This window comes from Canis lupus, chromosome 15 (genome assembly GCF_003254725.2).
Source record: "Canis lupus dingo isolate Sandy chromosome 15, ASM325472v2, whole genome shotgun sequence".
Classification (NCBI taxonomy): domain Eukaryota; kingdom Metazoa; phylum Chordata; class Mammalia; order Carnivora; family Canidae; genus Canis; species Canis lupus.
The window spans coordinates 5,953,710-5,975,386 of NC_064257.1; the positions used below are offsets into that span (position 1 = coordinate 5,953,710).

The 21,677-nt window shown below is 57.9% G+C and overlaps 1 protein-coding gene and 1 long non-coding RNA gene across 7 annotated transcripts in view; one reads left to right on the forward strand and one right to left on the reverse strand.

Annotated features, from left to right (window-relative positions):
* The window catches only part of STK40 (serine/threonine kinase 40), a 39,948-nt gene that overhangs the window by 8,739 nt on the left and 9,532 nt on the right, over positions 1–21,677 (forward strand). For 4 of the 6 annotated variants that reach the window (XM_025419917.3, XM_025419914.3, XM_025419916.3 and 1 more), the window contains exons 2-6: positions 13,172–13,291; positions 14,822–14,907; positions 15,281–15,424; positions 17,442–17,669; positions 18,466–18,518. In XM_025419917.3, coding sequence (XP_025275702.1) covers positions 13,180–13,291; positions 14,822–14,907; positions 15,281–15,424; positions 17,442–17,669; positions 18,466–18,518 — 623 coding nt within the window. In that variant the 5' untranslated portion in view covers positions 13,172–13,179. Of the gene's footprint in view, positions 1–11,668; positions 11,814–13,171; positions 13,292–14,821; positions 14,908–15,280; positions 15,425–17,441; positions 17,670–18,465; positions 18,519–21,677 lie in introns of all 6 variants that reach the window. The other 2 variants (XM_049094127.1, XM_049094129.1) reach the window with 2 other exon arrangements.
* LOC118350682 (uncharacterized) lies at positions 6,068–8,939 on the reverse strand. Its single transcript, XR_004804937.2, has 2 exons — positions 6,578–8,939; positions 6,068–6,229 (listed from the first exon to the last, which is right to left on the reverse strand). It is a non-coding gene; the product is annotated as an uncharacterized LOC118350682 (long non-coding RNA).

Sequence of the window (21,677 nt, forward strand, 5' to 3'; positions counted from 1 at the left end):
AGGTTTTATCTTTTGTGTTTCTTTTTTTGGCTACACATGGTTCTACGGGGACCCTTGTTGAGCACATTTATCTTTGTGAACTTGTGTGGGTATATGTGTCGGGTAAGTCCCTAGAAATGAAGGGCTGGGCTCGAGGCCTGCATTTTCTTTTACTTTATTGGCTTTTGGTAGCTCTCAACAGATACTTTCCGTATACCTGCCGGGCCTGTGCAGGGAATTCTGAAATGGCCCAGGCCCAGGCCTTGCTCCTAGGAGCTAACCCTCTCAAGAGACACAGGCATGTGATGAGCATGCTCTTGCCCATGCGTGCCCCGAGTGTCTGTCGTTGGTGGCTCATGGACCTCAGGATTGGCCCTGACTGGCCTCTCAGAGGCTCAGAACAGGTGAGATCCTGGTGTAGGCCTACCCTCTGAATGGCTCCCTGAGGGGCTCTGTGCTGGCTGTGCCTGCCATCAGCGTCTGCAGTCCTGCCTCTCCGAGCAGCCCCAGCCAGCAGCCTTTGTAAACTGTATTGTTCATTGTCAAAATTGTGAAATTTAATTGAATTTAATTTCTTATAGAGGCAGTTAAGGAAAGGCAGTTTGCTGACCCCAGTCCAAATTACCTTTCTTGGGATTCCTGGGTGGCTCCACGGTTGAGCCCCTGCCTTCAGCCCAGGGCATGGTCCTGGAGACCCGGGATCGAGTCCCACGTCAGGCTCCCTGCATGGAGCCTGCTTCTCCCTCTGCCTGTGTCTCTGCCTCTATCTCTCTGTGTCTCTCGTGTATAAATAAAATCTTTTTTTTTTAATAAAATATTTTTAAAAAAGTACCTTTCTTACGGGATGGTGGTATAGTGATTTTTGCTGTTAAAAACAGTATAAAAAGAGAGGGGTGCCTGGGTGGCTCACTTGGTTAAGCATCCAACTCTTGACTTCGGCTCAGGTCGTGGTCTCAAGGGTCATGAAATTGAGGTCCGGGCTGGGCATGGGGCCTGCTTAAGATTCTCCATCTCCCTCTGCACACCCGCCCCCTGCAAAGCAACAACGACAACAACAACAGTATAAAGCGAGAGGAATCACATGTACCTGGGCCTGGCCCAGGCTTTCCTGTCTGTCGCTCTGGAAATCTGGGGTGGAAGGAAGGAAACCCAGCATTTGTCTAGCGCCTCCCCCTCGCAGGCTCCCAGCAGTCCTCAAGGAACCCCACGTGGGGCCGCGCAGTCCCTCCCCGCTAGGTGAGCGGCCGGAGAAACATGTGTTCAGGTTGCACGGTGGACACAAACGCGGCTCTCACACTCAGCCAGTCTTTCTTCAGTCACTTGCTCTTTTCTCCTTGCGTGATTTGGGCCATCGTGGGCGGCAAGAACCCAATCCCCATGTGGGACTCTGCAGCAGGCCTGGTTCCCTGGCTGAGTCACTGTGCGAGGCAGTCACTGATGGTTTGATTGGGGGGGGGGTCCCCTTAGAGCAGGGCAGGCTGGCATGACCGGGGAGGGCTGTTGGTGACTTGGTCTGGGCTCACTGCACAAGGCAGAGGCCCCCCACCCCCCCACCCCCACAGAGCTGCGGAGCCACCAGGAATCTCTCCCAGGCCAGGGTGCTTGGCTGCGTCCCCAGGCTCCTTCTCTGGATAGGAGATACCAGAGCAGCATGGCCCAAGAAAGAGCTATTAAGTCTGTCCCTTCCTCCTCTGACACCCACACACAGTGACGGATTATTTGTTGTCACATCAGCTGCTTCCGGAGGCCCTTGGGAGGGGTGAGCTGGTGGCGGGGCTGGCGCTGCTGCCCTGGATTCTGCTCTGGTGGCTTTCAGAGGAGCTGCTGGTGAAGCCCTTCGTCCCATCTGCAGGGACTGGTTTCTCTTCCACTTGTCTTTTCCCCAGAGGGGCCCCGGGCCCACCTCTGTGCACAGCCCTAGAGCCCTCTCTCCCAGAGCCACTGGGGAACACATGGTTCTGGCCAGGGGCCTCTGGCCTCCAGGCTCTCCCCCCCTCCCCTACCCCTCCCCCACAGGCCACATGGAGGCCACAGAGGAGCCTGGTGGGGACTTCCTCAGGGCAGCTGGGTGAAGAAGGACATCACTGATTACGTAATCTCCTTGTATGTGAATCTTGCCTCCTAAAGGAGACCAGAGCTAGACCTCCGAACTGCAGACGCCCTGGGCTTCCCACGAGCCATGGGGTCACGGAGCCCCTGGGGCCCCCAGGACTGCTGTGCTGGCCACACTGTAGGCCTACTGGGGAGAGACGAGGACGGAGGACGGGTCTGGGGCGGATGTGCTGAGGGGGAGCAGGCTGGGCCCAGGGCCCTCTCTCTGACCGCCCCTCCCACTTCCCACTGGGCTGAGTCACTTCCTCTCTGGCTGCTGCAGGTACTCTCCCACATGCCTGAGCGCAGAACGGCTCCAGGGGGTGGGGTTCACCCTGGGCAACGCTGGCTCGGTTAGAAGCCGCTTCACTCGGTACCCTCGAGGCAGTAAAGCACGACGTTTAGGGAATGATGTGATGTTATGTATTCTTGACAAATTGGAGCTATACATATCCTGCATTTTAAAAATGAGCAAAATCATCACACTGTTTTGGAACAGTGAAGATGACAGCGCATGCATGAATCTTTGTCATCAGGGAGTCCTGGCTGAAGCCAAGGGATTACTAATCCGCCTCCCCATCCCCCAGCTCCATCCTGAGCTCAGAAGCAAATGGCTTCCAGTGGGCTCCTGGAGAGGCTCCTTATAGCCTTCAGGCTCCCAGGGACAGGGTTCAGGCCTACTTTGGGGGTGGCTGTCATGAAAACTCAAAGGAAAAGCTGACAAACAGCCCCCTTCCCTCCAGCTGGCAGGAGTAGAAGAGAATGGGCCTCAGGCAGCCTCCTCTGGGCCTGGTAAACTGGCCGGGGTGCCTAGGCTTCGCTCTCACAGAGGGTAGGTGACTCGTTCAGGGAAGCAGAGCAAGTGAGTGATAGAAGCTGGACTTTGAACCCAGACCTCCTCGACCTCCAAATCCATCCTGCTCTTCCAACTGGCATCTGGGTCACTGGTCTGTGGTCTGAAACACTTGGTTCCCTGGGCTGCTAATCCCTCTTGGCTCCCTGACTTGACTTTGTGGTTGGAGAGCAGGTCTATAGAGAAGGTGGGAGCACTGTCAGAAACACCTGCATGTGAGTCACTGGGTCACTAACTTGGGTGGTGGCAGGATATGTCAGTGACCCCGCCTCAAGTCGGCCCCTCTCTCCAAAGAGACCTGCTTGGGGGCTGAAGCAGCTCCTCGGTTCCAGGAGAATGATTGCTTATAAGGAAATTCAGAGGGTCCTCTCTGCGGTTGACTTTCCTAGGACCGTAGCCATCATCAGGTGGGGAAGGATCAGTCGAGGAAGCAGTGTGGTCAAGTAGAAAAAATAAGGGAAACCTGTGTCCACATCCCCCCTCTTTGTGCAACTGGTCAGGTAACTTTAGGCAGTTCTCAGTATCTCTGAGTCTCAGTTTCTTTTTCTAGAAAATGCTATGTTTGGTAGTGGTAGCGGCGGGGTGAGGGTAGGGGGATCAGTTACAATTATGTCTTGGAAAGTGCTTTGTTTTAAGATTTTATTTGTTTATTTGACAGAGAGATCAAGCCGATGAGCTCAAGCAGGGGGAATGGCAGAGGGGGAGGGAGAAGGAGACTCCGTGCTGAGCCAGGAGCCTGATGCTGAGGCTCCATCCCAGGACCCCGAGATCATGACCTGAGCCAAAGGCAGACGCCCAGCCGACTGAGCCACCCAGGTGCCCCTGGAAAGTGCCTTGTAAGCGAGAGAGCTGTGTGCAAAAGTTAGTTGTTGTGGGAGTTCCGGTGAGGGTGTGGGCCTCCTCTGAGGGCTCTGAGTCCAAAATTCACCGTCCAGGAATGAGCCTGGGGAATCTTCGGGGGAATTGGCAGACCTCTAGTGTGGAGGGGTCTGGTCTACAAAGCGGATCTCAGTTGGGTCATGTGTTCAGATTTCACACTGCTCACTTCAGGCCTTGGCGCTTCTTTCCAGGGGTAGTCAGCGTTCGGAGTTGAGCCAGAGCCGCTCTTCTCTGGGGGCAGCAGGAGTGCTGGGACTATATCTGACCAGTAGAAGGACCTTCCCACTATGAGCCTGGAGTGACCCAGAGGACCCGTCGCTGGCGTGAGGGGGCAGGCCACGCCATCATTCACATGTGCCCACATCTTGCTGCAGGAAAGCAGATCTTTTTGCCGGATTCAGCCAAAAGGGGGCCAGCCTGCCCCTTTGCCAGTGAGAGGTTGGGCCCAAGCCTCAGGCGCGCTGTGAATGAGAGTCACTCCTCGGTGGAGGCTGCTCTCTGGCAGCAGACACTGTCTAAGCACAACACCTGGCGATCAGCCAGCCTGGAACCCTCCCTGCCCCAGGCATCCCAGCATTTCTGACATGGGACTTTGCCTGGACATATGATTCCCAGCGTTCTTGCAGCCCAGTGACCTATAGCTGTGATCCCCTGTCTCTTTGATCCCGGACTGTGTCTCCTGCCATGAGCTGGTGGTGGTCCATCCCTCCTTCCTTCTGGACCCCACTCCAACCCTGGCCTCTACTTGGGTGATCTCCGTCCCCTGCCCCAATATGGCTTTTTTTTTTTTTAAGATTTTATTTAGTTGACAAGGGGAGAGAGACTGTGCATCCGAGGGGGTGGGGTGCGCAGAGGGAGAGGGAGAAGCAGGCTGGTTCCCAGGACTGTGACATCATGACCCAAGCGCCCGAGCTGAAGGCAGACACTTACTGAGCCATCCAGGCACCCCGCGGTATGGCTTTAATGCATTCTGGGTGCCTAACAAACAGTTCTACACTCGGTCTTCCCTTCAGCAGTGTGCCAGGCCCTGGGCAGGGTGCAGGGAAGCAGCTGTGAATTGGAGTTGCTCCCTCGGTGTTGGGGAAGTCAGATAAAGCAGTGGTTCCCGGACAGGGACAACGGGAGGGGACAGAGGTACACGCAGGTGCCCTGGCTGCTGGAGTGAGGACTGAGGAAGAGGATGAGCCAGCCAGGAGCGGGGGCAGGGCAAGCGTGTTCCCGGCACACTCCGGGAACTGTGTGAGTCACTTGGTGAGGCTGGACAGGTAGCCTGGGTCTGGCCTGGCTCCCGGAGGGGTTAGGGCTTCCCCCTGCAGACCAGAAAGGCACCCCCACCGCGGAGACAGACAGAGCCACTGCAGGCCCAGGTCCCGGAACAGAGGAGAAAGTGCAAGGTCCAGGCCCCAGTTACCAAGGTAGCTGAGCTGGGGGCTTCTACGGAGTGGCCCTGTGGCCCTGCATCCTTCCCCATCAACCAGGGAGAGCTAGGTCGCCCCCACACACCTGGGGCAGGGAGAACCCTTGGAACGGGAGCTGCAGAAAGACGCCACCAGGTGGCAGACCTGGTCATTGGCATGGATGCTCTTCAGCCCGCCTGTGGGGTGGGGGGTGGCATTCAGGACCCAACTGCTGTTCCTGCGGGCCTGGCTCCGCCCAACAAGGATGAGCCCCCCCCATCCTGCCACTGTGCACTGACGCCCGCAAGGAGTCCCTTTGAATCCGTGACTCCTCCAGGGCCTTGGAGCTGCTCTCCCCAGCAGCTTACACTTTCTCCCGTCTGACCTCAGAGTCCATTGCAGGTATCGTGACCCTTCACCCCCAAACCCTTCGGCACCTGTCACCTAAGAGCAAGCAGCTGCTCCCCACGTAGCCACAGTGCAGTTTTCAAACCCAGGAAGTGTAACATCCGTATGGTCCGTATCTAGATTTTGTCAGCTGCCCAGCCATATCCGTTATGCCTCCCCCACCCCACGATCACACGTGGCATTTGCTTGTCTTATGTCTTTGATCTCTATTAATCTGGACTGGCTCCTCAGTCTTCATCCGTCACTATTGGTTTGAAGGGTACAGGCCTGTTTTGTGTTCCTCAGTTTGTGTTCGTCTCAGGACCACAGTCGGGCTGTACTTGGGGCCAAATAACGTAAGTCAGTGTTCTATCCGGCGTAATATGATGTCAGTTCTGTTATTGGTGATAGTAACTTGGACCATTTGGTTAAGGCCAAATGTGCTTTTTAAAAAAAAAAAAAAATTGAGCTATCGATACGGTGAGTTCCACAGATCCTTTAATTAGACAATTCAGTCATTTTGTCAAGTGCACATCCCGGCCTAGAGGCACCAGGTCTTTATCTTGGGCTCCCGGGCAGTCCCTCGCTGTGGCCCAGGTCAGTAGCTGCCAGCTGGTGCTCCAGCCTCTGCTTTCCCCCAGACCTGTGAGCAGAGCAAGAGCGTGAGATGCTGGGTGCGTCTGCCCTCTCCTGCCGCCCCGCACCCCCTCCTCCCTTCCTCCCCTCCTCCCCAGCTCGGCTGGCTAGCCCTCTGGGCCGCCTCCCCTCCCCACACTGAGCCGAGCTTGTCGAGCTTGTCGCTGAAGCTGGCCATCAGAGACCCCTGGCCTCCAGGCCCAGAGCCCAGTGGCAAGTTCAGGTGCCCTCTTTGGTCTGCCCCCCCCCCCCCCCCCCCCGTTAGTGCCTAGTGAGTAACAGTCCCCTTCCCTGTGGGCAGGAGAAATAGCTGCTGTGTTTAAGCTGGTAGTAGCATGAGCTACCAAGTGCTTACGTGTGCCGGTAGGTGCTCTGCGTGGGTCATTACTTCATCCTTGGCCCAGCCTCGGAAGGTAGGTGTTGTGCTCTGTATTCTGTAGATGCTGAACAAGGAACTTGCCCGAGATCTTATCACCACCAAGTGACGGTGCTGGCCTTGGAACCGGGGACTGGCTTGCTCCAGAACGCTTGCTCTGACTCAGAGGTTTCCGTGGGTTATGTGGATCAAGATGGTGATCCCTTCAGGTTGAAGGTGACAGGGCCAGCGCAGGATGGCCGGGGGCCCCTGCTCCTGTACTCCCAAGTGTCGTACAAACGGTTGTGTCTGTGTTGCGCTGTGAAGAAGCCCGAGGCCGGTTCTTCTAACCATATCATTGTGCTCCCTTAGTGTCCTCTCAGCCGAGACTCTTTGCTCCCTCCTGGGGTCTGGTGTGGGTCTGGGCACACAGACCCTTAACACTCGTGTGGCCCCTCATGTCGAGGCCAGAGATGGGGGGAGCTCCGTGCTCACTTCCAGGTGCATGTGAGCTGAGCAGAGGTGCAGGGTCCCTGCCTTCAGTAGGCCCGGCCAGAGGTAAAGTCCACAAGACAGAGTCTGCACCACTTGGGGACTTTTTGTTGGTTGGTTGGTTGGTTTTATTTTGTCTTGACAGAGCCAGGAAACATGGGGGTGGGCGCAGGGGCTGCTGACAGGGCCAGCTTGAATCTTGACCCTATCGGCTCAGCCTGACCCTGCAGTGTAGACACAGTCCTTTGGCTCCATTGGAAGCTGCTGACGCGTTGTGGCTACCAGCTGCCACTGTCATCGTACGCATGCAGACACACACAGCAAGCAGCGCACCGAGCTGGGGTCTGCTGCTGGCTCCTTGCGCAGACTGACCTTGCCCCCTGCCTTCCCTGGTTCCGTGTGCAGGGTCACCCACCTCTCCAGGACCCCGGAGGTTGCAGCAGGAAGCCCAGATGGGGTTGAGTACAGAACTTTCTGCACAGAGGGCTGGTTCCATCGCGGCCCCTCGTGCCTGTGGAGGTGGGAGGCTCGCTCTGGCTCCGCATGTGTGTCCTTGCCCGGGGCGTCGGGTACCTCTGTGGAGGATATACTCCTGGGTGCCAGCTATGAGCCTCTCCTTGGTCCGGCCAGGGTCCAGCTGCTTTGTAGGGGGTGGATCGGAGGGAAGGCCGAGCTGGGCGGGGTGGGGCTGGGGGCCCAGCACCATCTCTCTTTGCTGCCCACCTCCTTCCGTGGTTGACGTACGTCCACCATGTTGAACCATGTCCTGCCTGGCCCTCTCCTGCCCAGCTGTGCTGTACGTGCCACGCTGCACCCCTGCGATTAGGCATCACAGGCCTTGGAAACTTATGTGTTGCTAACAGCCCAGCCTTCATTGCCTTCTGGCAAAGCTGGGCTCCTATCGCCCAGCAGCTTTGGGTTGAAGTGACCTTAACCCCAAATTGACAGTACAGTAGGCATCCCCCTCCTCTGGGCAGGCACGGTGGCTGTCACAGAGCTTCGGCCCTCCAGCACCCAGGCCGACTCACTCCCCAGCTGGGTCCAGCAAGTGAACCCTCAGCTTTGAGGATGGAGGCCCACAGCTGGCAGATGGGGGGGGCAGGAGGGGGGTGCCAGGCTGGTTCTAGCCTCCTCCCTTCACCCCTATTGTTGCCTCACTGAGCTTCCTGGTGAGTGCAGGTTCTTTTTTTTTTTTTTGAGTGCAGGTTCTAAGGGAGCTGGTGCTGACTTAGGAGGGTAGCACACGGAGTAGTTGACAGACTAAAGCTCCAGAGACTTCCAAGCCAGGATGGCTGAGTTCCTGCAGAGCTGAGCCGGAGGCCCAGGAAACACCCAGGCACACGGCTGCCCTGTAGCCAGACTGGGCCAGGGCCCTCCACCTCAGCCTGAGGACCAGTGTCTCTGGAGGGGCCTGGCCCCAAGGCCTCCTAGACCAGGGTAGCCTAGACCTTCTCCTTGGCAGGTCTCACCATGAGGCCGGGATCCCTCCAAGCAGCCTCCCCTGTGGGAGCACTAGAGGACCACTTGCAGGTGTGTCTCTGGAAGAGGACCCACCAGGATGGTTTGAGGGTGGGTCATCCCCTCCGTGTGCGTCAGCAGGGGGTGGGGGGCAGGAGGGCCTGTCCCCTGGGGATTTGTCTCTGCTCACACCTCTGGCGAGCCTGTAGCAGCTTCCACTTGCCAGGCCTGCCTCTTCATTCTGCTTCCTTTTCTCCCCCAGCCCTGCGTGTTCAGGAAGGGAGACAGCCTCGCTACCGCTTCCCCTGCCAGCATCTCTCCCTCTCCCTGCCCGTCTGCTCCCATCCTTCTGTCAGCCTACATTTTGGAGCAGTTCCCGAGCCATTTGCTTGAGCTGAATCCTGAGTGGGGTGGGTGGGGTCAGGCCGAGCCCACTCATTGTCTGTGCTGCAGCTGCTCCCGACAAACTGTTGTCTAGACCATGCCTGTGCGGAGGCGTCCAGGCAGCGTCTACACAGACACGCAGGAGGCTCCGTGGTGCTCTCCAGGGAACCAGCACGAGGGGGGCGTAGTGCTCCAGGGAAGATGGCGAGCAGGGTCAGAAACTGGCTTCTGTGTCGGGAGGGGCCCAGGCCTGCCGATCCAGTGAGAAACACCGCCATCCGGAGTGGGGGCGTCCAGCCGCTCCTGGAGCACCTGCTGGGCCAGGAGCTGGGGGTGCAGGGGCTTCAGACACATGATATTTTTTCCTCGTGAGACTTCTAGTCTAGTGGTGGGGAAAGACATTAAGCGTGTGAACACACAAATACATGGTCACAAAACACGGAAAGGGCTATGAGTGGAAATTCCATGATAGTGAGGGTAACTGGGACCCAGCGCTGGGAGAGGTATCAAGGCAGGCTGCTCTGAGGAGGGGATGTTTAAATCGAGAAGGATGAGTAGAAGCTAAGCAGGCAAAGGGAGGGAACGCTGTTCTGGACACATTGCTGCCCAGCTTCTTAAGATTTGTCTAGAAGCAGTTTCATTCTTCCCTGCTTTTATATGAATGACTTTGAACTGCTTCCGCCGTAAGCCCCTTTGGCAGAAGTCATGGGGCCTGTCACGCCGACTGAGGGACTAGGTCCTCGTTACTCTCAGGTGAACTTGGGGCCACGACTCTGAGAACGCATGGGGTCTCGACAAGAGGCGAGCCTGGGAGATGGGACGGAGGTGTGCCAGGCCGGCTCTCCTGCTTGCCGTGTCACCGCCGGAGCCCATCTCCTGGCCTGAGGATGAGCACCAGGATGGCAGCCCGTGGGGACTTCAGCTAACTAGCGAATATGCACCTGTCTCAGAGTAGGAAGGGGAGACCTTCCAGGAATAACAGCAAAACTAAAGGAAAAGAGAACTATTTGACGACGTAAACACTTAAGCCTTTTTTTAATTAGCAAAATGTTGGGGTGTCTGGCTGGCTCAGTCAGTAGAGCATGTGACTCTTGATCTCGGGGTCATGGGTTCAAGCCTCACTTTGGGGGTAGACATTATTTTTAAAAATAATTTTTTTTAAAAATTAGGGGGAGGGATCCCTGGGTGGCGCAGCGGTTTGGCTCCTGCCTTTGGCCCAGGGCGCGATCCTGGAGATCCGGGATCGAATCCCACGTCAGGCTCCCGGTGCATGGAGCCTGCTTCTCCCTCTGCCTATGTGTCTCTGCCTCTCTCTCTCTCTGTGTGACTATCATAAATAAATAAATAAAAATTTTTAAAAAAATAAATAAAAATAAAAATTAGGGGGATATCTCAGTGGCTCAGTCGGTTGAGCATCCAACTCTTAATTTTTTTATTTTATTTTTTTAAAGATTTTATTCATTTATTCATGAGAGACACAGAGAGAGAGAGAGGCAGAGACACAGGCAGAGGGAGAAGCAGGGTCCATGCAGGGATCCTGATGTGGGACTCGATCCCAGGTCTCCAGGCTCAGGCCCTGGGCTGAAGGCAGCACTAAACCACTGAGCCACCCGGGCTGCTCAGCATCCAACTCTTGATTCTGGCTCAGGTCATGATCTCAGGGTTGTATGGAGCCCTGTGTTAGGCTCCATCCTGGGTGTGGAACCTGCTTAAAATTCTCTCTCTCTCCCTATGCCCCTCCATCCCCCCCCAAATAATAATAATATATTTAATAATAATAATAAATTAGCAAAATATTAAAACATTAAGAAAATCTTCATCCTATGTTATCTATGTAACTTTAGTATGTAAAGAGTTCCTAAAAATCAGTAAGACCTAATACAAAGCAGTAAAGAAATGGAAAAAGAGGGCAGCCCTGGTGGCGCAGTGGTTTGGCGCCGCCTGCAGCCCAGGGCGTGATCCTGGAGATCCGGGATCGAGTCCCACGTCGGGCTCCCTGCATGGAGCCTGCTTCTCCCTCTGCCTGTGTCTCTGCCTCTCTCTGTGTCATGAATATATAAAATCTTTTTTAAATAATAAATAAACTGGAAATTCATAGAGAAATAATATATACAACCAGTAAGTCTGTGAAACAAGTTCAGCATCATGAATAGTGAAGGAATTGAGTATTTAAACCACAATAATTCTTTTTATTACCCATCAATTGGCAGTTTCTAGAAATGAGGAAGAGGGGTTATAAATGGGCACAGCTTCTCTGAGCGCAGCTTCACAGTGTATGTCAGATACCTTTGGAAGTGTGGGTTCTGTTTGACCTGGTGGTTCCCTTCTTGGAATCTGTCCTGAGGAAGGGAGACAAGTATGTCAAGATGTCTGTGAGTAACAGTTAATAAAGAATAGAAAAGGGGTGCCTGGGGGCTCAGTCAGTTAAACATCCAACTCTTGATCTCAGCTCAGGCCTTGATCTCAGGGCTGTGAGTTCAAGCCCCATATTGGGCCCCACACTGGGCATGGAACCTACTTAAAAAAAAAAAAAAGAATGGATGGATGGATGAAAAAAAGAAAAAATCCGGGTGTCCCTGATAGGTGTGTGGACCATTAAATCATGATCTGTTCTTACCAGGGAGACTGCGTAGGTATTTCAGGTGATGTTGCAGGATACTGTTATGTAGGGATGGGATGTTAATGATTTTTTTTTTTTACAGCCTTACTGAGATATATTTCCCCTACCGTAAAATTCACCCTCATCATGTATTTTAGGTGGGAGAAAAGGAAGCTTACAAAATGGTATCACAGTGTGGTCCAAATGTTTGTAATAATGAACACTAGAAGCGTGCACACGTAAACATACAGGAAAGCCTGCCCGAATGTTAACAGTGACTACATCTGGATGCTGAGATTATGGGTACCTTGTGTTCTTATTTTTGCTTATCTGCATTTTCTAATGTTACTGCAGGGAATGCTAGTTACTTCTGTACAAAGAAAAAGAATTATAGAAGTTTATGGTTCAGTGTCCCCAAGCTACACTCCTAACTTGGCCATCAGGTCCCCTAGATCCCACCCTTGTCCCTCCCTCTGGGTCACGTCTTGCCACCCCTCCCTGCTTCGTGCTGTTCCCACCAGCAACACAAAGTCCTTGGAGATTGTTGCTTACGTGCCTTTGCTTCCCTGTGACGTGCCTTTGCTTCCCTGTGACGGGTTCGCTCAGCAGGTCCTCCTGCCTGGAGTGGCCTGCCCCTCCCCCGGCCCACACCACCATCCCCTCCTCGGGGAAGTTTTCCTTGAGCTGCCTGAAGCCCAAGGGCCCTCCTCAGGGCTGGGCAGCTGGCCTTCCCCTGGCAGCCCGTGGCCCTCTGCCTTCCCTGTGTGGATCTCCTCTGTGTCCCTCCGTGTCCCTGCCCCACATCCAGGACACAGCCTCCGCGAGCCCTGAATTGTAGGCAGCTGAAAGGAGCAACTCTCTTGTCGTATTTACTCCACATCCAGAGGTTATGTTCTAGAATCTGGCTTCTGTGTCCATCTTTTATCTTAACCCTGGAGGGGACAGGGATTTCCGGGGAGACCCAGGCACTCAGTGACCTCCATCAGCATCCTTTCACCGGCTCTTAAATGTACAATGTGTCTTCTTTCAAAGTAATTAAAGAAAAAGTTGAAAATAGGAGAAAGGGAAGAGAAAGTAAATCCGCCACCCCACTGACACTTTATGGGTGTTCATTAGGGGAGTTTGAGGGAGAAGACCCTCAGGCAGCCATCCGCTCCCACTCGGGGGGCAGGCAAGTCCCCGGCCCCCTCCCCGCAGCGCCCCAGGGATCAGTGGGGGCATACAGGGCCCAGGATTCACTACTTCAGGCCACGCAGCTGCAGGTACTTCGGGGGAAGGCCTCGTGTTGGGAACAGCTTCCGGGCCATGTCTCCTCTGTCTCTGGGGTGGTCCGTTGGGGACCCCAGTTTGCTTCTGCACAAAGCAGCGTCGTCCCCTCTGCCTTTGACTGGCCCCATTAACGCAGGCTGGCTGCCCACCTCGGTAGCCAGTATATGCTGCCTGGAAGGACGCCCCCCCCACCCCGAGCCCCTGATTAATGCCAGGAAAGGAGCTGTGGCTCTTTGTCACTGGGAACCTTTGATGCTCCTCTGGGAGGGGGGCAGGCGGAGAACAGCAGCCGCAGCTGTGTGACGCATCCCCAAGTCAGAGGCTCGCAGGCTGGGTTCGCGTGGGGAAACTCGCTGCCTTGCTTAGTGAGGAGGCCTCCTCTTCTTGTCTAGAGCTGAGAATGAAGCGGAGAGCATCGGACAGAGGAGCTGGGGAAACGTCGGCCAGGGCCAAGGCTCTAGGAGGTGGCATTTCCGGAAATAATGCAAAGAGAGCTGGACCGTTCATCCTGGGTAAGCCTCGGGGGGCTGGGGCGCGGGGGGCAGGTGCAGGGGGAGTGCCACAGCCCCCAGCGTGGGGCGGCCCGAGCCCTGCTGCTCTGAGTGTGGTCCCGCTGTGCCCGTGGGGGACCTGGAGCCTCAAGGTCCTGCTGCGCCCGAGTTGCCGTTGTTGCTGTAGCCTCCCCAGTCCCGACCAGCTCCAGCCAAGAGCTAGGCTGTTTCTTCCCCCAGAGCACCCCGTTTGCACCCGCCCCCCATGGCGCACAGGGGAGGCACACGAGCTGCATCAGAACCCACGGCCCATCATCCAAGGCACTCCTCTGGCCATCCTTGGAGGGCACAGTTCATTCCACCCGGCATCTGGTGCGGCCCTCCAGACTTCTTATATAAGGCACAGAAGTCCTGTGGAGTTGGGTGTGCCCTGTGGTCCACAAGAGCCGTAGGCCTTGGAGGCCCCAGGAACCAGGGTTGCTGTGCTCAGGGTGCAGGGGTGAAGTGGGCTCTGAGGACCCTGACCCTTCCATCAGCCGGAGACCCAGTGTGAATTTCGCCCTGAGGCGGCGTCTCAGACTCAGGGACACAGGGTGGCATCGGCCATGCGCCGGGCCTAGGCTGTTCGCTAGGGGCGCAGCCGTGGACAAGAAAGACCAGAACTGCCCGCAGAGAACTTAAGAGGCTATTGGGGGAAAGGAACAGGGTAAACAACGCACACGGTCACCAACAGGGCCGTAAGGGCCTTGAAGGAGGTAAACAAGACCATGTGAGACCAGGAAGGCCTGTCCGAGGACGGAGGTTTGGGCTGACAGCTGCAGAGCAGCCAGCCGTGGGGAATGCAGGGGAAAAGCATTCCACACAGAAGGAAGTGCAAAGGCGAAGGCCCAGAGGCAGGAAAGCGCTTCCCAAGTTAGTACGCAGGTGCCCTGTGTGGCTGGAGCATGGCCACGGGGCGGGGGGGGGGGGGGGGACACGACACGTAACCAGGGAGGTGGGCAGGAACCAAGTCCTACCGGCCCTTGGCTGTATGTTAAGAGCAGTGACGCACGGTGAAGTGACACAGTGACCTCACGTGACTTCTGCTCTGAGCCCTGGGTGGGACGCTGGCAAGGGAAAAGGAGCATGGACATCTCTGAAGTACAGAAGCTCCCCGGCCTGTCCAAGGGGGGCCCGGCGGCCACCCCACGCTGCGAGGGGTCTCACCAAAGCTGTAGCGCCCCTGCCCCGCCCCCCCGCCCCGCCCTGGAGGTGCCGACTCAGGCTCCAGGTGGCCGCTGGGCCCCCTTCTGTGAACACGTGCTCCTCAGGTGCTGGTGCACACCCCTGTCGGAGACCCCCATGTTTGAGAAACATGCCCGTAGAAGCCAGGTGGACCTCGGGGGGTCGCACACACTCCTCCATGTTTGGAGGGGAGACTGTGGGGATCTCCCGGGAGACCTGGGGGCGGGGGCAGCTTGGTGGCCGTGAGCTGCTGTGGGGGGTGCAGAAAGACCACGTGGTCCACGAGACGCGGGGGGGTAGAAGTGAGCCCAGCTCTGTGTGCCGTAGGCCCTCGCCTGGGCAACTCCCCGGTGCCCAGCATCGTGCAGTGTTTGGCGAGGAAGGACGGCACGGATGACTTCTATCAGCTGAAGGTGAGTGAGGCGCCCTGGGTGGCCGCTGGCTGCTCTCCCCTCCCCAGCTTCACACCCACACCACCTGCAAACCAAAGTAGCAGCATTTCTTCCCGGGAAGTGCTCACTCGGGCTCACGCAGTCTCGCTGCGAACACGCCTGATTTCGAGAGCTCGATGAGCGAGAGTCACACTGCTGTCACGTTGAGAAAAGCCCTGCACATTGTGCGTGCCCGTGAGAGTGTGCGTGCAGGTGTCATGTACCAGACCTGAGCACCCCCCCAACCCCACCCCCGCCGCCCCGGCTCATCCTGTTCTAGTCAGCTTTGTAAAGTCAGGATTTTTTTTTTTTTTTTTTGGATTTTTGGCCTTTTTGCGTGTGTGCCTCCCTAAAGATCCTCACCCTTGAGGAGAGGGGGGACCAAGGAATAGAGAGCCAGGAGGAGAGGCAAGGCAAGATGCTGTTACACACCGAGTACTCTCTGCTCTCCCTCCTCCACACGCAGGACGGCGTGGTTCACCACCACGGGCTCTTCCAGGTGAGTGGCAGAGGGGCCATCCCCGGGGGGTGGGTCCCTCCAGCAGCCCGCCCGGCACGCCGGGTGCACCAGGACCTCCTGGGTGGGGGGCTGGAGGTCAGGCCTGGCCTCTCCTGCGGTAGCACTCGCGGCCTGCTGGGAGTGCCCCTTTCTTGGCAGGGTCACTTTCCTCAGAAAGGGGGAAAGCATGACGTTATGTCAATCCCGGGCCCTTTCCTGCCGTGTCAGGAGTGGGCCAGGCCAGGGTGGGAGGGGCGACGAGGAGGGACGTGCCCTGAGGGCCACCCGTGGATCCCTGGTTTGGGTGCCAGCCATCCTCCGGCCTGCCCAGGTATACCAGCTGTTGAGAAGTATCCCCGAGCCTCCTGCCCAGTGTGCCCGGATTCCCAGGTCCCATAGGGAAGGCACTAGTGAATAACTCCCAGCCCGAAGAGCCCTCCTCGGGGCTGAACCGACTTGGTGTCTCCAGAAATGAGGAAGGCCCGCATCAGGGCGCCCGGGAGGCCTCCCGCTCAGGCCCCCAGCAGAGCTTCCGCGGGGCCCCCAGCTAGACTCGCTGGCCAGGGCCACTCTCGCCAGATGGACCCGCACTCAGGAGGCACAGAGGTTCAGCGCCGGCGGCCCCAGATTCAGGCTGTGTGACCTGGGGCAAGTCACGTCCAGTCCCTAGGTTCCTCATCCGTAGAATGGAGGCAGTGACGGATGCCTGCCTTGCTCGCTCGCAGGGGGCTCGGGAGGGTGAGCATGCCTGTGCGCGGCCCGAGCTGTCCCTACGTGCTCATTGCACTTACTTGCCCATCAGCTTGAGTTCTTGGGTAAAATCGAGGCAAAATGCAACCCAACCCACCCCGACCCCACACGCCCTACCGAGGGCTTTATTGTTAGGTGTGCGATTAGAGCCAACTCTGAGAATCAGTGTTTCCCTTCCACGTGAAACCACACCGAGGGTGATGGGGAGTCCACAGTGCATGATCTCTGATGCCTGCCAGAGCTTGCCCCCCGCCCCCCGTATCATCTTGGATAACAGAACGTGGGTGATTAGAGCCCCCCGCAGTCCCCCAGAGCCAAGCATCGGTCTGCTGGGGATGACACTGAGAGTCTCCCTGAGCTGGCTCATCAGTAGGGGTTGTAGGTTTAGGCCCTACATTTGGTGTAGAGATTACTTTCTTAAAAATCTTAAAAAAAAAAAAAAAAAAAAGATGGGGATCCCTGGGTGGCTCAGTGGTTTAGTGCCTGCCTTCGGCCCAGGGCGTGATCCTGGAGTCCCGGGGATCAAGTCCCACATCAGGCTCCCTGCATTGAGCCTATTCCTCCCTCTGCCTGTGTCTCTGCCTCTCTCTCTCTGTGTCTCTCATGAATAAATAAATAAAATCTTAAAAAAGAAAGAAAGAAAGAAAAAAAAAAGAATGAAAGAAAGAAAAGAAAAAGAAATATCTTTTTGGCAAGGAAAATGGGCCCAACACATGCTGGTGGCAGGACCCACATCCTGAGCACAGGCACGGGTTGCTGTCTGCTCTGGACAGCCTGTGAGGGAGGGTGCTAGCTCCCTTTGACGGACGAGGGACCAAAGACTTAGAGAAGTGAGGTGAACTGCCCCCTGTCCCACAGCTGGAACAAGCCGGAGCCTGAACCCCAACAGACCCACGGTTCGCGGCTGCCCAGGGGTCCTGCATCTGTGTGAAAGCACTTGTCTTGGGCCCATGGGACACCTGACTTCTATTATCTCGGGACCTGGGTCACGACTGGAAGCCCTGGGCTTGCCACCCGCACCCTGGGCTCAGGCGTCCCTTTGGCATTTCATGCTCAGCCCCGATCCAAACCCCGTGCATCAGGACCAGATCACGAGGCATTTAATCTGAGGCCTCAGCTGGGCTGGGCCCTGGCACGGAGGAAGCCGGGTGTTCCGCAGTGGACCCCAGGTCCAGGCCCCAGGCCTCCAACTCTGGGTGGGGGGGGGCGTCCCGAGCCCCCAGCGCCGCTGGCCCCAGCCAAGCCTTGGTCTGCCCCTGCCTCGCAGGACCGCACCTGTGAAATCGTTGAGGACACGGAATCCAGCCGGATGGTTAAGAAGATGAAGAAGCGCATCTGCCTTGTCCTCGACTGCCTCTGTGCCCACGACTTCAGCGACAAGACTGCCGACCTGATCAACCTACAGCACTACGTCATCAAGGAGAAGCGGCTCAGTGAGCGGGAGACCGTGGTCATCTTTTACGACGTGGTGCGCGTCGTGGAGGCCCTGCACCAGGTGACGTCTGCCCTTCTGCACGTCCTCCGCCGCTGGCTGGCCTATCCTGGCTCCCGGTGACGGAGGGGCCTCCAGGCCCTGCAGCCGTGGAAGGCCACCCTCGTGCTGCTGCTCAGTGCAAGCAGCTCCGGCCCCGCAACCTCCCCTGGTGTGCTGCACAGCCACAGCAGCCTGCAGGAAAGTGGCTGGGTGACCTGAGCACCCACAGAGGCACAGGGCTGCCCGGGCGGCCCAGCAGGGCCCAGGAGGCAGCTGCCCGGCTGTCTAGAGGCTGCCCCGTAGCCTCCCAGCAGAGGGGATGACAGTGAGGCCTCGGGGCAGCCCCCGCCTGTCTCTGAGCTCCTCCTAGGGTTGGGGTGTCAGGCACCCCGAGGTACAGGGGAGGAGAGCCAGGGCCTCTTCTGGGCACGCAACTCCTTGGGCAGAACCTGTACTCTTCGAGCACCAGAGCTGTGACGGTTCCTCTCTGACAGCAGATCCAGGCAGATGCTAGTGGCTTTGTCAGGATGTTTGCTGGAGGGGGAGTGAGGACTGGTTTTCCCCACCAGCTGCTGCCCTGAGGGGAGAAAGCTGGGGAAGCCACCCCGAGAGGGGCGGAGACCGCCTGGGCTCACCTATTGCCCCATCCCTAGCCGTGGTTGGGGAGGCCTCGGGTGGCTGAGCAGTCCAGGCCTGAGCCGACGAGACAGAGTCTTCCCTGCCTTCCCAAACACCCGGAGAGCCCACGTGTGACAGGTTGGGCCCCACCCGGGCTCTGTCGTCCCCGGTCCGAACCATGTGCCTGTTGCTCTTCCAGAAAAACATCGTGCACAGGGACCTGAAGCTTGGAAACATGGTGCTCAATAAAAGGTAAGAGTCTCTTCAACGATGTAACCTCGGAGCTGGCACAGGCTACCTGCCACAACTACCCAGCGCCCCCAGGTCCCCCGGAAATCCCAGGGGTGGGGGATGGGATGCCTGCCTCTGCCCTTTGCCGCATGGGAATAAGGTGCTTGCTTACAAGGGGCATCTTAGGGCCTTCTGAGTGGCTCTGTCAGTTGAGTGTCTGACTCTTGAGCTCGGCTTGCGTGTGATCTCAGGGCCATGAGTTCATGCTCCACGTCGGGTGCCATGCTGGGTGAGGAGCCTACTTAGAAAAAGAAGAAGGAGAAGGGGATTCCTAAAGGTCGCAGGCCGCAGAAAGGGAGCTCTGGGAAGGATTCCAGAGACCCTCCTTGGGCCACTCATTTGATGTGTCTGGTGGGGGCTCAGTGAGTGAAGGAATGATGGGTGAGCAAAATGAGGCCTCGTCAGAGGTCGGGTTCCAGGAACCAGACTCTGAGGTGTGTGTGCAGAAGGTTGACCAAGGCGGGCACCTGGGTGGCTCCGTGGTTGAGCGTCTGCCTTGGGCTCAGGGCGTGACCCCAGGGTCCTGGGATCAAGTCCCACGTCGGGCTCCCTGCATGGAGCCTCCTTCTCCCTCTGCCTGTGTCTCTGCCTCTCTCTCTCTCTCTCTGTCTCTCATAAATAAATACATAAAATCTTTAAAAAAAGAAAAAAAGAAAGAAAAGGTTGACCAGGAAATGCTGTCAGGGAGAAGGGTGGGATCGGGCCAAGGGAGAAGTGCGGCTGTGGGGCAGCCACAGTGGGGCCTCGGTCTGGAAACCTGAGAGCCAGAGGGCCCTTCACATGTCCCAGATTGAGGCAAACGGGGTGCATGGCCCTGGCCCCCCACTGCAACCAGCCTCAGACTGCAGGCTGTGCCCGGGCCAGGGTGGGGTAGTCTTGGCCAGGGCAGCTTCCTGTGGCTAAGGGGGCTTCCTGGAAAAGGGTGCAGCTACGAGGGGTCAGAAGCCATTAGTGTGACACGAGGGAGACAGTGCATCGATCTTGGAGGGGCTCTGGGCGGCTCACCCTAGCACCCTCGGACAGTCAGGTCACCCCCCTCAGGGGAGAGGGCCCAGGACAGCCAGCAGGCACCCCCACGACCCTAGGATACAGAGCTGGGACGGGCTCGCCGCCAACCCCCGTCCCTGGCCAGCTCACCCTTGCCAGCCCCTCGCCTCCAGGTGTAGAAGTGGCTCCGAGGCCTCGCGGAGGGCAGGCCCCCATCTCACGGTAGAAGTGGCATGGTAGTGACTTGCTCCATGATGTGGCACCAGCTCAAGAGGGGCCTGGGAGGAGAAGCAGCTGCAGGGAGCTAGGCCCTGGGAAGGGTGTGGGGGGCCAGCCTGAGATGCCAGGGGGAGGGTGCCACCCCACCCAGCAGCTCAGCCCATCCCCGCCCTCCTGCCAACACCACCTGGCACCCGTGCCGTGGACACAGTCTCCCAGAGCCCCTGTGCGACGGGGTGCCGACCAGAAAGCCCTGGCTGGGGGCCCGCGGGTGAGGGCAGAGACTGGCCGTCTGAGTCAGTTCCCTGAAGGGTGAGTCAAGATTTGCCAGCTGGAGAAAGTGAAGCCCTGAAAACCTGACCCTGTCCTGCTCCACGGGGAGGAGGGAAGGAAGCCAGAGTTCAGGGCTGTCAACCCTTGAGGCCAAGGGAGGGAGCTGGGGAGGCCGGGCAGGAGCAGGAGTTGGGGTTAGACCCGGCTCAGAGCCCAGCACCCTCATTTCCCTGGAGGCTGGGGGAATTGACTAGAGCGTGTGCTGGTTGGCTGGCTCCTCCGCGTATTGAGGGGCTGCCGCGTATTGAGGGGCTGCTGCGAATCGAGGGGCTGCAGCATATTGAGGGACTGCTGCAGAAGCCAGGGCTTCCCCGAGATTGCGTCTCCTCGGGGCAGTGGAGGCGATTAAGCCTCCCTGCAGACAGTGGCCTGAGATGTGGAACCGCCCCCGAGGCTGGGCCCACCCACGTGTGCCCCGTGCTGCTAGGCCCGTGGCCCGCTTCCTGGGAGACGAGGCCTGTGGGGGTTGGGTGGCAGGTGAGGGCCCCAGGGGTGCACCCAGGGGTGCAGAGGGCCTCGGCTGCAGCTCCGAGCTACAGCTCTGTGCCCCTGCCTGCTCTGAGAGCCTGCCGTCTTCCCTGGCCTCCTGTGGGACGTTGGCCCGGGACCATCCTGCTCTGGTCGGCAGGGCCTATTTTTGGACCACCTCAGCTCATCTGGCTGCGGAGCCCAGGTCCTCTCCAGCCTTCCGCGCGGAGCAGCCTGACGGTGGCTGTGGGAGCGCACCTGTGCGCCGCTGACCCCAGAAGGACCCCAGGCCTCCGGGTGCCCGTGGCGGGGCTGCTCCCCTCACTCCTGCAGGCCACCCTGCTCTGGTAGTAGAGTCGGGAAGTCAGACGGCTCTTGAATAACGACAGTGTCTCTCCCGCAGCTCCGGGGTCTGCCTGTGCATTTCCGTGTGTCTGCGGGTGTGCCCACGGAGGTGTTTCTCGGATTGAGGAACACCAGAACCCCACTCAACCCCCGTGTCTCGCTGCATGGCCTCTCATTGGATGATCCCCTCTCTTGGGTCTTGGGATAGACGGAGGTTCTGACTCCTTTCGCATGACTCCCAGGTGCTCCAGGTGGGGGCACAGGCCCCGCTGCCCACGTCACACCGCGTCACACCCCCTCCCTCCGCGCTTGCACCCCTGCAGAGGTGGAGGCCTGCCTGGCGGCACTCCAGCCCCCGCCTGCCCACCGGGCCGGCCCGAGTCCAGCTGCAGGGCTGACTCTGCCCCTTGGGGAACGGAGCGGCCCGGGAGGACACACGGAGGTGTGTCTGCAAGGCCGCTCTCCTGGAGTTCGCCCTGCTGGGGAGAAATGGCAAGGGTTAAAATGTGAAATACCCTGTTGGGGTTATGTGAGGTCTCCTGTGGGTTCTTTCTCCTTCCTTCTTTCTTTTTGGGTAAGCAAGTTGCATACCAAGTTCCTAGAAAAGGAGAAAAATGCTGGTCGCCCAAAGGGCCATAACTAACCAGTGACTCATGCGGAGCGGATCGTGCTGACACAGAGCCACCTCCCTTCACCCCCGCTGCCCTTGCCCCCTGCCGCCAGGACCAGCCCGGGGGGTCTGGGGCTCCCGGGGCTCTGGGCGCCACC